Raw genomic sequence first — 15,796 nt, 5'->3', positions numbered from 1 at the left:
ACGCTGCGGCGGCGGCGGCGCCCTATCGCGCGGCGACAGCAGCGCGGAAGCGAACGCCTCACCGCCCGCCACCAAGAGCGGCCGCGCCGCCCGGCCAGTAGCGCTGGCAGCCGCTGGCGCTCCCTGGCGGCAGGAGCCCGTCAGCACCGCCGCCTCTATTGCCGCCGCCTCTATTGCCGCCGCCGGCAAAGGCTTCCGGGCGGCCGGGTCACGGGGCGGCAGCACATCCGGAGCGGCAGCGGCGCCGCCATGGCGACGGCTTTCAAGTAAGTGGCGGTCCCGGTGGCCGCCGTCCCTCGCTTGCGCGGCGCTGGGGTGTCCCGCCCGCTCCTCGGCCCCTGTGGCGGGCGGGCGGGCCGACGGGCGCCCCTCTGTCCGTTCCTGAGGGCACAGGCAGCGCTCGGGGGCCGTTGAGATCTTTACCCCGTTACCGCCGCGGCCCTGCGCCGTCGCCAGGGAGGGACGGGGCTCCGGTTCGTTCCCTTTAACTAGCGTAGTGTTCTGTGCGGCGCTGTGTCCCGCTGCGTTGCGATCCGCGCGGCAGAGCCGGCAGCCGCCCGTTCCAGCGCCCGCTTCGCGGCCGGCGCCGGCTGTGAGGTAGCGCCGCGTTACCGGATCGCGGGCGGGTGCCGGGTGCTCCCCGTGGAGCGTCCCGCCGGGCACCCCAGCGCAGGACGCGTCGTGACCGCGGCGCTGGGAAACCGGGCTGCCGGCCGCGCGTTCTGAGGCACCCCGGTGCGGGAGAGGTGTGGGCAGGCGGAGGCGCGCCCGGCAGGGAGCCGCCAGGGTGCCGAGGGGCCGGAGCCCCGGAGTGTGCGAGGAGGGGCCGAGCCAGCTGGGTTTGCTGTTTGTTTAGTCTCAAAAAAGCGTGGCTGAGCGCAGAGATCAGTAGGGCCTTGAGCTACCTCATGGGGTGGAGTGTGGAGAAGACAGAAGAGGTAGACGGTGAAATCAGGTTGAAACATGATTCTGAAGAGATACTGGAGGGGGAGGCCATAGCGAAGGGTGGTCAGCCGGGGAGGCTGTGGTATCTCCATCCTCAGAGACAGTCAGTGCCGTCGGACAAGGCTCTGGGCGATAGATCTGCTCTGTGTGGACCTGGTTTGGGCAAGGAGTTGGACCCAACACCCTCCAGAGGCCCTGCCAGCCGGAGCTGACCCATGGTTCCTGGGGCAGTAGGAGTGGAGGAGGACAGCCTTCTCTGCCGAAGGGAAGAAGTACAGGCAGAATGAGTTTAGTGAAGGATTACAAGGAGCTTAAAACAGTAAGGAATTAAGTGGCTTCTCATTTATAACTGCTTCTTTTAGAATTGTTTAGGTTGGAAGAGACCTTCAAAGATCATTCAGTCCAACTCTGCTGCCCTGGGCAGGGACATCTTTTGCTCAATTAAGGTTTTTCAAAGCCCCATCCAGCCTGATCTTGAACATCTCTAGTGATGGGGCATCCACAACTTCTCTGGGCAACCTGTTTCAATGTCCTTGATTCTTCAGATTTCATAGAATCATAGAATCATAGAATGGTTAGGGCTGGAAGGGACCGTCAAAGGTCATCTAGTCCAACCCCCCTGCAAGGAACAGGGATATCTCCAACTAGATCAGGTTGCTCAGGGCCTCATCCAACCTGGCCTTGAACGTCTCCAGGGATGGAGCATCTACCACCTCTCTGGGCAACCTGTTCCAGTGTTCTACAACTCTCATGGTAAAAAAATTTTTTCCTAATATCCAACCTGAATCTACCTCCCTCTATTTTAAAACCATTACCCCTTGTCCTATCACAACAGGCCCTCCTGAACAGCCTCTCCCCATCTTTCCTGTAGGCCCCCTTGAGGTACTGGAAGACCGCTATAAGGTCACCCCGGAGCCTTCTCTTCTCCAGGCTGAAGAGCCCCAACTCTTTCAGCCTGTCCTCATAGGAAAGGTGCTCCAGCCCTCTTATCATCTTCGTGGCCCTCCTCTGGACCCTCTCCAACTGGTCCATGTCCTTCTTGTGTTGGGGGCTCCAGAACTGGACGCAGTACTCCAGGTGAGGTCTCACGAGGGCAGAGTAGAGGGGAAGAATCACCTCTCTCGACCTGCTGGCCACGCTCCTCTTGATACAGCCCAGGATGCGGTTGGCCTTCTGGGCCACAAGAGCACATTGCCGGCTCATATTGAGCTTCTCGTCCACCAGTACTCCCAAGTCCTTCTCCTCAGGGCTGCTCTCGATCCATTCACCACCCAGTCTGTATTTGTGCCTGGGATTGCCACGACCCAGATGTAGGACCTTGCATTTGGCCTGGTTGAACTTCATGAGGTTGACACGGGCCCACCTCTCCAGCCTGTCGAGGTCCCTCTGGATGGCATCCCTCCCTTCCAGCGTGTCGACAGCACCACACAGCTTGGTGTCTTCGGCGAACTTGCTGAGGGTGCACTTCATGCCACTGTCCACGTCACCGACAAAGATGTTGAAGAGGGCCGGGCCCAACACGGACCCCTGAGGGACGCCACTCGTGACCGGTCTCCACTTGGACATCGAGCTGTTGACCACTACTCTCTGAGTGTGGCCATTGAGCCAATTCCTTATCCACCGAGTGGTCCATCCATCAAACCCATGCCTCTCTAGTTTAGAGAGAAGAATCGCCAGACCGCCACAACTTCTCAAATACAATGGCCAGTGGCTTGGCAACTTCATCCGCCAGTTCCTTCAGGACCCGTGGATGGATCTCATCAGGTCCCATGGACTTGTGCACCTTCAAGTTCCTCAGATGTTCTCGAACCTGCTCTTCAAGTACAGTGGGCGGTGGTTCATCCTCACAGTCCCTGCTAGTTCTTTCCACAGCTTGGGTGGTAAGACAAGAGGCTTTATCAGTGAAAACTGAGGCAAAAAATTCATTGAGTACCTCAGCCTTCTCTATGTCCCGGGTAACCAGAGCACCAGTATCCTTCCGGAGGGGGCCTACGTTCTCCTTGGACTTCCTTTTGTCCCCTACATACCTATAGAAGCTTTTCTTATTGCTTTTTATATCCCTTGACAAATTTAATTCCTTCAGGGCTTTAGCCTTCCTCACCTGATCCCTGGTCACTCGTACAGCTTCTCTGTATTCCTCCCAGGCTGTCTCCGCTTCCACCCTCTATAGGCTATCCTCTTCATTTTCAGTTGGTCCAGGAGCTCCTTGCTCATCCACGCGGGCTTCCTGGTCTTTTTGCCCAACTTGTTCTTCATCGGGATGCACCTCTGCTGAGCTTGGAGGAGGTGCTCCTTGAATGTGGACCAACTTTCCTGGGCCCCTCGTCCCTCCAGGGCCGCCTCCCACGGCACTTTGCCCATCAGGTCCTTGAAGAGGCCGAAGTCCGCCTTCTTGAAGTCTAGGGCACAGAGCTTGCTGTATAGTTTCCTTGCTGCCCCGTGGATCTTGAACTCCACCGTGTCGTGGTCACTGCAGCCAAGGCTGTCCTTAAGTTTCACATTGCCCACCAGTCCCTCCCTGTTGGTGAGCACAAGGTCGAGCATGGCACCCCTCCTTGTCGGCTCCTCTATCACCTGCAGGAGGAAGTTGTCATCCACACATTCCAGGAACCTCCTGGACTGCCTGTGCCCTGCCGTATTGTCTCTCCAACAGATGTCAGGGTGGTTGAAGTCCCCCATGAGGACCAGGGCTTGTGACCGCGAGGCTGCTCCTATCTGTCTATAAAGCGCCTCATCTGCTCTGTCCTCCTTGCCAGGTGGCCTGTAACAGACCCCTACCGTAACATCGCCTATCCGTCCCCGTCCTCTAATCTTGACCCATAAGCTCTCTGTCAGCTCCTCCTCCAACCCCAGGCGAAGCTCCACGCACTCCAGCCGGTTGCTGACGTAGAGAGCGACACCCCCTCCTCGTCTCCCCTTCCTGTCCTTTCTAAAAAGCTTATACCCCTCCATGTTGACACTCCAGTCATAGGAGTCGTCCCACCACGTCTCCGCGATGCCAATAAGGTCGTAGCCCTGCTCATGTGCACGCATCTCCAGCTCATCCTGTTTATTTCCCATGCTGCGTGCGTTGGTGTACATACACTTCAGCTGGGCCTCCGACAAAGCCGACTCGCTGGCTGGAGCGACAGGGGTTCTCTTGGATGGCAGCGTAAGTTCGTTTGAACGTACCTGCGATTTATGGTTTAAATGTGTGAAACAAGGTTTAGCAAATGCTTTTACATGAATTGGAAAAGAACAGGCCATGTGTTGGGTTTAACAGTAGTACAGGACCAACATATGGGAAACCAATAGGGATTAATTCATGCTTGCCATCATGAGTAGTGATACATCTACATATTAGTTTGCGTTGGGAAAACTTGCCTTTTCCAGTTATCCTTTTTTATTTTTTTTTTCCCCCAGAAGTGCTTATTTTAACAAAACTGAGAGGCTTTGTTCAAATATTAATGACATGTTTATGAGATTTTTTTATTTTAATGTTCTCTGCTTAAAATGCTAATACATAAATGCCATTAGTAGTATGTAATTAATAAGAAGCATTAATTATTTTTCAGCTGAAGCACTGCATGAAGCATATTTATTAATTTTGTATTTTCTTAAAGATTCTAAGAAAAACTGTAACATTTCAAACCAATACAATAGTTTTAAACCATTTTGTAAATCTGAATGCAGTCCTTGAACTAACAGATATTTCAAACACTGCAGTAAAATTACCCTGTCTGCATTTCTTCCGAAACATTCTGCACCCTTGCCTCAATAAACACTGCTTTTGAATTAAAACTAATAGTCAAGACTATTGAGGTGAAAGCTAGTAGTTTTTGTTAGATGTATGTGCAGGCAGTTTCCTTGTAAGGAAGAAGCATTTTGGAAGTGAATGTAGGAAAACATCTTTTTCTTAGATCAGTTTAGAGTTTCTTCATCTGTCTGTAACCGTATTACTAAGCAGCTTTGCCAGTCATCTTGATTCTCAAATTATTTGTTGTTACAGGTTAGTGCTTACTTATCTTTTTTGCTATCTCTTACCTACCTGGGAGCTTGCATGTGAACTTCCCTTTCTATTTGTTTTAGAACAGTGGAACCGTTGGAATATTACAGAAGATTTTTGGTGAGTATACCACGATATGCATGTATAAATTGCCTGTAATCAGTTTTTTCTTGCTTGCTTCTGCTTTTCTGTATGGAAACCTGAAAATATAAGGGAAAATCAAAAAACTCACTGAGCAGGAGAAAAATGGTCGTACTCTTCAGAACAGGTGTTTCCATCTGTCTGTGGCATTGTTGCTGCAGCAGGTTGTGTCCCTGTTCAACTGGATAGGTAAATGCTTCCATTGGCCTTGAAAGGAAGGCAAGTTAAATTCAACCAAGATGGTGATGCAAGTTTGTGTCTAGTACCAAATTATGTCAGACCAGGCTTTTAGATGCCACTAAAAATGAATGACAGTGAATATCACTGCTAACCATGTTCACTGTAACTGTGAAGGAAAGCCACTGACTTTTTGGTGTATTAAATTAGTCTATTCATTACTGAGGTAGTATCGACTTAGAAACGGATCCAGTATTATTGCAGTCCGTTTTGGTTCTCCTAATTGAACCAAAAATCTTTGCTTTTGAGAGGCTTGAAATTGTGATGAATGATAATTCAGATCTAACATGATGGTGAATTGATGCAATTTCTAACTTAAGGTTCAGGTATTGTACAGCTTCTGACTGACAGTATTTGAACATTTTTTTAGGGGGGAAGTGTGATTTTTTTTTTTTCCCTTTAGTTCACTCTGACATTAATTTTAAGAGCTCCACTAGGTGGACATGGGAGAGAGGAATGACCTACAAATCTAAACAATGCAAACAGGTAGAAACTAATTTTAACATGAGTGTTCATTCAATGAGTGTTCATTCTTGGATGATATTTTGAATCTAGCCTGTAGTACTTCCCCTTGAGACAATCCATCTGTTTTTATATTTGTTTTCTAAATAAATTACAATAAATTTAAAAAAATAGTGTTTTTGTGGGCCTGCAACAATAAATTATGTATCAATTGATGAAAAACTGGCTAGAATACGATTGAGTTTTCCCTAGCATTTTCGTAGCTGCTTATTTCTGCTAAAAAGAAGAGAATGCTATTTTATATGAACTCCTATAGCATAAATATTGTTGTGTTAGTTAATAAAATATGTTTTCTAATTTGAACTTTGTAATTTTTGTTTAGAAAGAGAACTGTCGACCTGATGGAAGGGAGTTAGGTGAATTCCGGGCAACCACTGTCAACATAGGCAAGTGCTTATTTGGAATAATAGTAATGGGGGAGGTGATCTTAATGGCTTGCTAATCAGTTTTCTTGGTTCTTGCGTTTTGAAACAAGAAAGAGGAAGGATTTTTATTTATAGTTTCAACAAGCATTAAAGAGAATGCACGGTACAGTAATATGTTTGAGCATTGTTACTCGGTCTTGCTCCTGGGTTGGTGTGCACGGCACAGTTTAGGTGGTTATGGAAGCTTGTCTCTTTCTAAAATTGGAAACGTATGTTACAGATGCTGAAGGCAGTGTCCAGGCATATACTGAGCAGTGCAAAGTTGATGCCCTAGCATCTTGAAAGAGGCAATGACTCTTGGCTTCTGCTTTGTTCTAAGCTTGATGAACAACTCTCAAGCAGAGGCAAGATACCTCTTATGCAGTGAGCAGCAGCACCTCACCTGCCTTTCTTATACCTCGTAATTTCTAAAAGTAAAATACAGGTTAGCGTACCAGCATGGAATAGTTGCTGATTATTGCTCAAACTTGACACTGCGGGTCTCTTCTATTACACAATGCTGCCTTCCATTAGGTCTTGCTGGAAGTCAGCCAGAAGGTGGGCTTACAGTAACCATCTATGATTCCTGGTTTAAAAAAGTGTGCCTGGGATCAGTACTGGGTCCAGTCCTGTTCAACATCTTCATTAGTGATTTGGATGATGGGGCAAAGTGTACCCTCAGCAGGTTTGCAGATGACACCAAACTGGGAGGAGTGGCTGAAATGTCAGAGGGTTGTACTGCCATCCAGAGGAACCTCAACAGGATGGAGAAATGGACTGACAGGAACCTCATCAGGTTCAACAAAGAGAAGCACAAAGTCCTGCACCTGTGGAGGAACAACCCCAGGCACCAATATATACTGTGGGCCACCCAGCCAGAAAGCAGCTTGGCAGAAAAGGACCAGGAGTCCTGGTGGGCACAAGGTTGAACGTGAGCCAGCAACGTGCCCTTGTTGCAAAGAAGATCGATATTATCCTGGGCTGCATTAGGCAAAGCGTTGCCAGCAAGTCGAGGGAGGTGATCCTTCTCCTTTATTCAGCACTGGTGAGGCCACACCTGGAGTATTGTGTCCAGTGTTGGGCCCTCAGTACCAGAGAGACATGCACATACTGGAGAGAGTCCAACGAAGGGCCACAAAGATGATGAAGTGACTGGAGCATCTCTCCTATGAGGAAAGGCTGAGAGAGCTGGGACTGTTCAGCCTGGAGAAGAGAACGCTCAGGGGCCATCTTGTCAATGTATATAAATACCTCAAGGGAGAGCGTAAAGAAGACAGAGCCAGGCTCTATTCAGTGGTGCCCAGTGACAGGACATGAGGCAGTGGGCACAAACTGAAACACAGGAGATTGCCTGTGAACGTGAGGAAACACTTTTTTTACTGTGAGGGTGACCAAGCGCTGGCACAGGTTGCCCAGAGATGTTATAGAATCTCCATCCTTGGAGATATTTAAAAGCCATCTGGACACTGTCCTGGGAAACCTGCTTTTAGGTGGCCCTGCTTGGGCAGGGGAGTTGGATCAGATGACCTCCAGTGGTCCCTTCTAGCCTTAACCATTCTGTGATTCTGTGTGATTGTTTAATTCAGAGATTCTATTCCCACCTGGGATTCATCGAGACTTTGCTCTAGCCTGTGTTTAATATAAAATGATGGAAAGTAAGCACTTTCCAGAACGTGGATGTTAATTAAGGCCCTTTGAATGGAAAAATAGATTTTATTGAACAGCACTTTCTCTTTTCAGGTTCAATTACAACTGCAGATGGTTCTGCCCTGGTGAAGTTAGGAAATACTACGGTGATTTGTGGAGTTAAAGCGGTATGGTTGGTTTTTATTTTAACTGAGCTGAACTTGTGCATTTGTGTTTAGAGTGAATCTCCTGCAGAGTTACAAAAATATGCCAGTCAGACACAATTGCAGTCTTTCACCTGAGTTACTTTCAGACGTGAAAGTTAATCTATAATGTAATTATCAAATCCTACCTGTATAGTCTGAGAACATGTATTTTTGTAATGTGTATCGTGCATGGGGAAAGAAATATATACAAAAATAAAGTCTTTGTTATTTTTAGATAGAAGCTATATAATTAAAGAGTTACTGAATATTGATCAATAAATGCATTGCTAATTAGTTGGCTGGACTATTAAATGCTTTGTAGTCTCAACTTTACTGCTGGCCTGCCATGAACTATGAGATAAAGCTTTTCACGTCTCTGTATTGAGTTTTGCCACAGGAAAATTACAGACAGAGACTGATTAAAAATGGCTCTTGGAAATCTTACTGTAATGATAACTGGGAAGAAAATGACCATTTGTATATAGAATAGCTGGAAAATCTTTTTGTACAAAATTCAGCTCTTAATTTTTGTCTTTTTTTCTCCAGGAACTTGCTGCACCTGCAGTAGATTCTGCTAACAAGGGATATATTGGTAAGCTTTTCAGTATGGATCTCACTCAGATCTTGTATTGCTTCAGCTAAAAGGCTGTAATAATGGGACAGGTTGAATGTGTTGTGCAGACTTCTTAAAAAACTGAATTTGTGTAAAATTGGATTACTTTCCTTAAAATCAGTTTCCATATTGACATATACAGAGTGGTACTTCAGAAATTTCTGAATTCCCCCTGCTCTGCTTGTGAGTTTTCCATGTAAACCTACCATCGCATTGCTGATTCCAGGCCGGGCCAAAAACAAACCTGCAGCAGGGGGAAGTGTGTATGTTAAGAGGGGTGAGGTAGTTCATCTATAAAAGATTGTGGCCTGTGAGGTTGTGCAAAGGCACATTAACTTTTGTCTTGAAGTCCCAGTAGGCGAAAAATTTAACTCTTAAAAACGGTTAAATAAACCCTGCTTATTTCTCAGAGAAATGCAGAAGTCCCAGAGGTACATCCTCACTCCTGTTTGGAGTTTCTTTTGAAATAAAATAATTGCATGGAACGAAGACCTTATACTAAATCCTCTTTTTATAAAGTATCTCCAAAGTATGTTGTTTTCGGTGGACTTGATTATGGTTAGGGTTTTTTTTCACAAACGTTTATGCATGTTTTTGCTTCAAGTCTAAAGCATCAGGTTTTAATGGTTGATAAATAGCAGATAACATACCAGTGAAGTCAGGCAGTGGGATGAAAAAGCTGTTGTTTCTAACACTTCAAGAAGAGTTTGTGTGGGGTCATGGTATTCATAGCAGAATTGCAAACAGAAAATGGTAGTTAGGAATATGTGCTTCTCCATGGAATAAGTAGTTTCTGAGTACAGAGTACTGTAAGTTCTTTAATACAAACTCATGCAAAACTTTGTTTTTGAGGGGAGAAGTAGGAAGGCTTGATTGAAAAATTCTTGGCCTTGCCTTTCATTTAAAGTACATAAAATGTGTTAAGAGTGTGTATGGTCTTATTTCTATTTTTGATATCCCATTGCCTGCTTTCTTTAGTTTATGACTAACGATTCTTGCCACCTAGTTCCAAATGTAGAACTGCCGTCCCTCTGTTCAACGAGGTTTCGCTCTGGACCACCTGGTGAAGAGGCTCAAGTAGCAAGCCAGTTCATCGCAGATGTGATTGAAAAGTAAGAGTCATCTTACCGCATTTGAAACACAAATGACTCTGCAAAACAAATTTCTATTTCCTGGTTTACTCTCTCATTTTATTTTAGTTCACAGATAATAGCAAAAGAAGACCTATGTATTGCAAATGGCAAGGTAAGTTGTGTCTCAAAGTGAAGATGAACATACTAACAAGGTCACAGTGCTGAGACATTAAAGAAGGTATTTGGGGTTATAGTTGGTTTATTGTTGGTTTTGCTTTTTAGTCTTCATAGCTTGATTTACATCTGAGCTGTAAAAATTGTATGATAGAAATAAGTGTCTTTGTTCACGTGCCCGGCTTTTTCTCAGATATTGCATCATTTGCTTTGCTGCTGTAGTATCTCACATGTGCAAACCTTTTTTGATAGCTTGCTTGGGTGTTATACTGCGATATCATATGTCTGGACTATGATGGAAACATTTTGGATGCCAGTGCCTTTGCTTTGTTAGCAGCGTTAAAAAATGGTAAGTCTTCTCTAGAGCAAGAGATGCACACTGATGAGTGGTGTTGGAGAAATACGTGAGTTTTGAATCATGATGAATAGGTAACTGGTTCACAGTTCCTTAAGACTGCTTTTTTTCCTCCTTCATTTGAGTGCTAAATTCCTAAAACACAGTGGAAATGATGGTATGGATGCCATAGATGTGTAACATCTGAGGAGTAGGATCCTTTTGTATGCATGTTAACGCTGTCTTACAAGACTAACAGCTGTTGTGCCATGTCTTCTTCTGTGTCAAAGAGCTGAGTCTTCCAGCAGGAGTTACAAACAACTTCAGTGTCTGGATCAGGGTCTTACCTTGTTAGTGTATTTTGTGGAGGCAGAGTAAGTTGTTGGGGGCTTTGCTTATTTGTCACAACAGAATATTCCTAGCTTAATGTATTGTAGTTTGGAAAAACTTGTTTTCATGCATGCAACATATGGATTGATTATTCATAGGCATGTGCCTTACAAATGCACGTAGGAAGCAGTACAAAGGGAAGCTTACAGCAAGGACTCCTTTTCTAACTTAATTGCTTGACTTTCCATTCCTATAGCTACTGTGCTCTTGGTTTTCCTGTCTCCAACAGTGTATGGCTTGTCAGAGCAAGAGTTAACCTGAAGATCAGACTGCACTGTTTTTTATATGTCCAGCAGGCTTTTTTGGGAAAAGTACTTTTTGTTAAGTATGACTCTAAAGGTACTGTAATTGTATGGCGTTTTGGAAGCAGAAAACGCTTCTGTTTAAGGAAGAGCGTTAGCTCGAGGAGAGTACTTTCTCGAATGGCTAGTTCTAAGCTACCTTGAATTCAAGAAATTTTTTGTACAGAACACCAGTAATGTAGCCAAAACTCTGTTCTGATCTGTTTTCAGTGGCTTACCAGTATAGTAAAAGAACAACTTAAATATTTCAGTAGTCTTGGACATCTCTAGGCCTACTCAAACCAGCAATGTTTAATATTATACCGTTGTAATTTTTTTTCATCTCTTCAGTACAATTGCCATCAGTTACTATAAATGAAGAAACTGGTTTATCAGAAGTTAATTTAAAACAGAAGAATCCTTTGATTATCAGAAAGCATCCAGTTGCTACATCATTTGCGATATTCGATGAGTAAGTTTGTAACCCATTTGTGTTTATGGAAACAACTGTGTATGTAAAAGGAGTAAAAGACAGAGGATGCTGCCAGGGATGTTTCTGCGCTTCTGTTCGTGAAGAACGTGCAGTCTCTAGCAGGGCTGTTCCAGTTGATCTTACATCCGCAGCCTCCCGTGTTGAACTGACCTGTCGTTCTGTGGTAGGAAGAAGTGATGGTCCAGTTAGAACAGCAGCATCTCTGGGTAACTGAAAACTTAGTTACCCAAGATGAAGTATGACCAGCACTCTTCAGGCATTGTTCATGTAGGTAAAGAATCTGATTGTGACAATTCCAAATAATCACATCTGATAACTTGACACCTTACCCGAAACTGTTTACTGGCTCTTCATTAGTCCCAAGTATGGCTAAGTATGCATTCTGCTGCCGTTTTGTAAGAAATGCAGTTATTTATGGTGGTATCAATTTGAAAAGTTGAAAATAACAAATAATACGATGCTCACCATGCTGTGAATCTGATGTCAGATTTACGCACATTTAGAGACGTCAGGGGTTTATGGTGCATTAATCTGCATCCGCAGAAAAGATTAATAGGCCCTTTAATTCCAGTATGAGATGGAGCAGGGGGAGCACTGAACTCACGTATTGACCAAGTGATTACCAACATGAACCAAAGCAGAAAGTTATCAGTACTTCAGAGTGCTTCTGTTAGTTGCTTTAATACCAGTTCCTGCAGGTCCGAAGGGCCGATGGAGACTGAGAGAGTTTGGGTAGCATGACAGGCAGGCAGTTGTCAGTAGGGTATTTGCACATAAATGACACATGCTTACCAGTGACACAAATATTAAGTTGCCTTTGGAAGGAAGCTAATAGTCACAGTCTGTTGGGCTTTGCTCACTTCACTGAAACTGACTTTTGCATCAAACAAGTTACTTAAGTCTCCCCTTAGCTCCTAAAACTAACTGTTGAGGGGGGGTGTGCCTGTGTGTGCCTGTGTTGAATGTTTTTTTTTTCTTTTTTTGTTTTTAATTCTGGTTTATTAGTTTTCCTACAGCTGTTGACATAGCCCTCTAAATAATATGCTTAACATACTCTGGCTTCCAGAGACATTTTTCGTCTGCGTAAAAGCTCTCCTTGAATAAATAAAACTTCCGGGTTGCTAGATAGCGTGGTGATGGGCAAGGAACGTTGCAGAGCACAGTGCAGCGCCACAGCTGGCTCCTGTGGCGTGCATGTGGGTAGAATTAATAAAGCAGTATTTTTGAGTAGTGTAGCTATGGACTGATGTTTTTGTTACACTATTGCTGTTAAATGGCAATCTGAAACTATTGGTGAAGTTTTAAATTACCCAGAAAAACTCAGATTGATATGCATTAATAATTATGCTTTAATTTTTAAATATGCTTTAATAATTACGCATTGCATATGAGTTCAGATTGAAAATTGTTACCCTTCCATCTCTTTTGTGTAATGAGCTCCTACAGCCTTGCTCCTGACTCCCCCATCCCCGCAAACTTGTCATTAACATCACTTGGCACAGCTGTACTCCAGCTGCTAAATTGAGTTCAGTTACATCAATACTAAATTTTAGTTTAACAGTGTAAAGTGAGGCTTCATGAAAACTTCAGCTAAAGTCTTCCCTGGCATAATAGCTGCACCTCAGCCATGGTAGTAATGGTAGTGGGGTTTGGTTTTGTTTTTGTTTTTGTTTTTTGAAGAAACTAAGGCTGAACGGTGGTGGTTCAGCTTTTTTTTAAGCTTTTCTTGTGCAAAGTTGGCTTATAGCTTAAATCCTCTTTTTTCTTTTTCCATTAGTTTGCTCTATTTTTAACTTATTAAATAGCAATATTTAATGCCTCAATGATTTGCATCATGTGATGTGCGGCAGCTTATTTTGGCTGCCTTCAGGAACGCAGTAAATCCATTTTTGAGCTATTCCTAGTCTGAGTGGTGTTAGAGTTCTCTGACAAGAAACTGAGCACTACTTTGGTGAATTTACCATTGGAAATGAGTTTTGCCTTAAGGTCTAGTAGAGATTAGCGGAGACTACACCCCAAAAAATGCCATTTTCTTTGCATAGCTATGAAGTAAGTGACTGCATTTTGCAAGTGGCAGTTTAATGGCTTTTTCTTGCAATACATGGGTGTCTCAGATCTCTGAAACTTGGGTGTAAAGGTGTATTTTCAACAGTGAGCATTTTAACAGGCACACGCACTTGAATATGTGGAAACTCCCACTTCACTTTTTGTTGGTGTGTTTTTTTCCGTTTTAAAATTGGTCCATTTTGGTAAGAAAACAGATAAGCCTGAGCGCTAAATCCACCCAGAAGTATGTTGTAAGACTACAGTAAAAATTAGTAAGTTGTGTGCTTTGCAATAATGCTAATGGAGCAACTTATACTAATGTGTCTGCGTATGTTTTTCTTTCACAAGCACATTGCTCATTGTTGATCCAACTGCTGAAGAAGAAGACCTAGCCACTGGAACAGTAACTATTGTAACTGATGATGAAGGCAGACTTTGTTCTGTCCATAAACCAGGTACTTCCAAGTTTATTACAGAGGAACCTATGGAGATGACAGTCTTCTCTTGACCTAGATGTTATGTATCTGCTTTCCTTTATAAAACGTGGGTGCTTTATGATAATGGGCTGTCTGCTCCACTTGCTCTTGAAATTCATTTTGAAAAAGGTGGCTTGACTGAAGTTGTAGGTCCCTTCCAGCTGAAGTAGTCTATTTTGAGTTCAAAAAGAAGTCACAGCTTGACTCACTTACAGCAAAGGACAGGTTTTGAGCACATCTCCTGTCTGTTGTAATTCCTGAGGCTAGAGGTGAAAGTTGTTGGTCATGAGAATTACTGTATTACTTATTACTCCTATTTGGAAAACACAAGTAGAGATACTTAACTGAAGTATAAGAAAATCAAATTTTTCTCTTTAATTTTTAGGTGGAAGTCCTCTTACAGGAGCCAAGCTTCAGGACTGTATCACCAGAGCAATTACAAGACACAAAGAAGTAAAGAAGCTGATAGACAAAGTAATAAAAAGTATAAAGCCCAAGTGAACAAAAGGAGAGATCTTTTCAGAAATGAATTTGTAAAAATTGTATTTGTTACAGTGTTCACAAACCTTTTATACTAAATAAACAAATACCAATACTACATTTACAAAGTTCAGTTTTTCTAAAATGTCTTTCACCCTTATACTATGTACAATGCTGCTGAGTGGTAAAAAATACAAGATAAAAGGTTCTGTTAAAAAATTAAGTGATGTAAGGAAACCAGACCCTAGCTGCTTTACAGATGAAATCTCTAAGTTCTGTAGGGTTGGCTTCCAAGAACAGTTCATTTATTTCAGTGTAACGTCAAAAGTTCATTTTCCACCAGTAATATAAAACAATGATTTGTTTTTAAGCTTTCTCCTTTTTAATCTGAACAAAACAAAATGAAAAAAAATCCCCTTTGAATCACTTTCTTATTTGGGGGGGGGGAGGGGGAGGCAAGTCTCAGGACTTCGGAGGGGCTGGTGTGCCTCTTTTCCTTTTACTTTTTGAGTGGCTGCCTGAATGCTGTCGATGTTGCAGGTGAGCTGCTTGTGCTGCTGCTGCCATAGCCATTTGATGCTGCAAGAATCGCAACTGCTGCCATGGAGGAGAACGGGGAGAAAAAGCTTGTTTTAGTGTTGACTGTACAGCTATGTTTCACATCGGGAAGGATGAGAGGAAGGCAGGGGGAAAAATGGGAAGGGGAAAAAAAAAAAAAGGAAGCATGGGGTTGACAAAAGGAATGCACCATGTAGTAGGTAATGAGTACAGTCAAGCAGCACCAGTGGCACAGAAGCCTGCTGAGGGCACATCTAACATTTCACACGTGTACTTGGGACAGCTTTGTTTCTTTGCCCTTTCTCTCCATTGCAGTAACTGCAGTAACTCAGCAACTTCAGTGAATGTTATGTAGTACACTTTCAACGTACTGCCTTCTCAGTGTATGCATTGAATATATTTTTATATGTATCACAGAGGATATCTCTGCTAAAAAAATATTTCAATATTTTCATAAGGCATCTGAATGACAGAAAGCTAAAGGAATGCTTTGCCAGAGCTGCTGCTTCCATGTACTGACTGTAGCAGCGCTACGTTTGAACTTAGAGGTGCTTGCATTCATGCTGTTTTCACATCTACTGGCACCTGCCAGAGCTTATTTAGGTATGTGCCACAAGCAGTCCTTGAATGTTAGCAAATCAGGAACGTGGATGGCTTAAATGAATAAAAATAAATTCAGTGCTCCAAGCTGAAAGAACCACAGATTTCAAATCCTTCAGGATACAGTTTGCCAAAAATCATGGTTTTTTTTTTTTTTCATTTGTGACCATAAAGACGTTAGTTTTTAAGGAAAAAAAAAAACACATCAAAGG

At 43.7% G+C, this 15,796-nt stretch overlaps 2 protein-coding genes across 5 annotated transcripts in view; one reads left to right on the top strand and one right to left on the bottom strand.

Moving 5' to 3' along the window:
• The first annotated feature begins 213 nt into the window (after positions 1–213).
• EXOSC8 (exosome component 8) lies at positions 214–14,557 on the top strand. Its single transcript, XM_086620954.1, has 11 exons — positions 214–266; positions 5,014–5,050; positions 6,153–6,216; positions 7,975–8,048; positions 8,613–8,658; positions 9,686–9,791; positions 9,879–9,924; positions 10,179–10,275; positions 11,283–11,403; positions 13,819–13,925; positions 14,332–14,557. Exons 1-11 carry the CDS (start codon positions 250–252, stop codon positions 14,445–14,447), a joined length of 831 nt encoding a protein of 276 aa, XP_086477080.1. The 5' UTR covers positions 214–249; the 3' UTR covers positions 14,448–14,557.
• The window catches only part of SUPT20H (SPT20 homolog, SAGA complex component), a 39,084-nt gene continuing 37,760 nt past the window's right edge, over positions 14,473–15,796 (bottom strand). For 2 of the 4 annotated variants that reach the window (XM_086620928.1, XM_086620945.1), the window contains exon 23: positions 14,876–15,023. In XM_086620928.1, the coding sequence (XP_086477054.1) occupies positions 14,926–15,023 (98 nt within the window). In that variant the 3' untranslated portion in view covers positions 14,876–14,925. Of the gene's footprint in view, positions 15,024–15,796 lie in introns of all 4 variants that reach the window. The other 2 variants (XM_086620919.1, XM_086620938.1) reach the window with 2 other exon arrangements.

The sequence above is a fragment of the Tauraco erythrolophus genome, chromosome 1 (genome assembly GCF_009769465.1).
Source record: "Tauraco erythrolophus isolate bTauEry1 chromosome 1, bTauEry1.pri, whole genome shotgun sequence".
NCBI lineage: Eukaryota > Metazoa > Chordata > Aves > Musophagiformes > Musophagidae > Tauraco > Tauraco erythrolophus.
The sequence above is the reverse complement of the archived record's forward strand: the minus strand, read 5'-3'. Positions and strand labels throughout refer to the sequence as shown.

What these genes read in the sequence shown, in the direction of transcription:
- EXOSC8 (XM_086620954.1), top strand. An exon ending in GGCAACCACTGTCAACATAG is followed by an intron (nt 6,217 to 7,974) that starts GCAAGTGCTTAT and finishes TTCTCTTTTCAG; the next exon opens with GTTCAATTACAACTGCAGAT. An exon ending in TGCTAACAAGGGATATATTG is followed by an intron (nt 8,659 to 9,685) that starts GTAAGCTTTTCA and finishes CTTGCCACCTAG; the next exon opens with TTCCAAATGTAGAACTGCCG.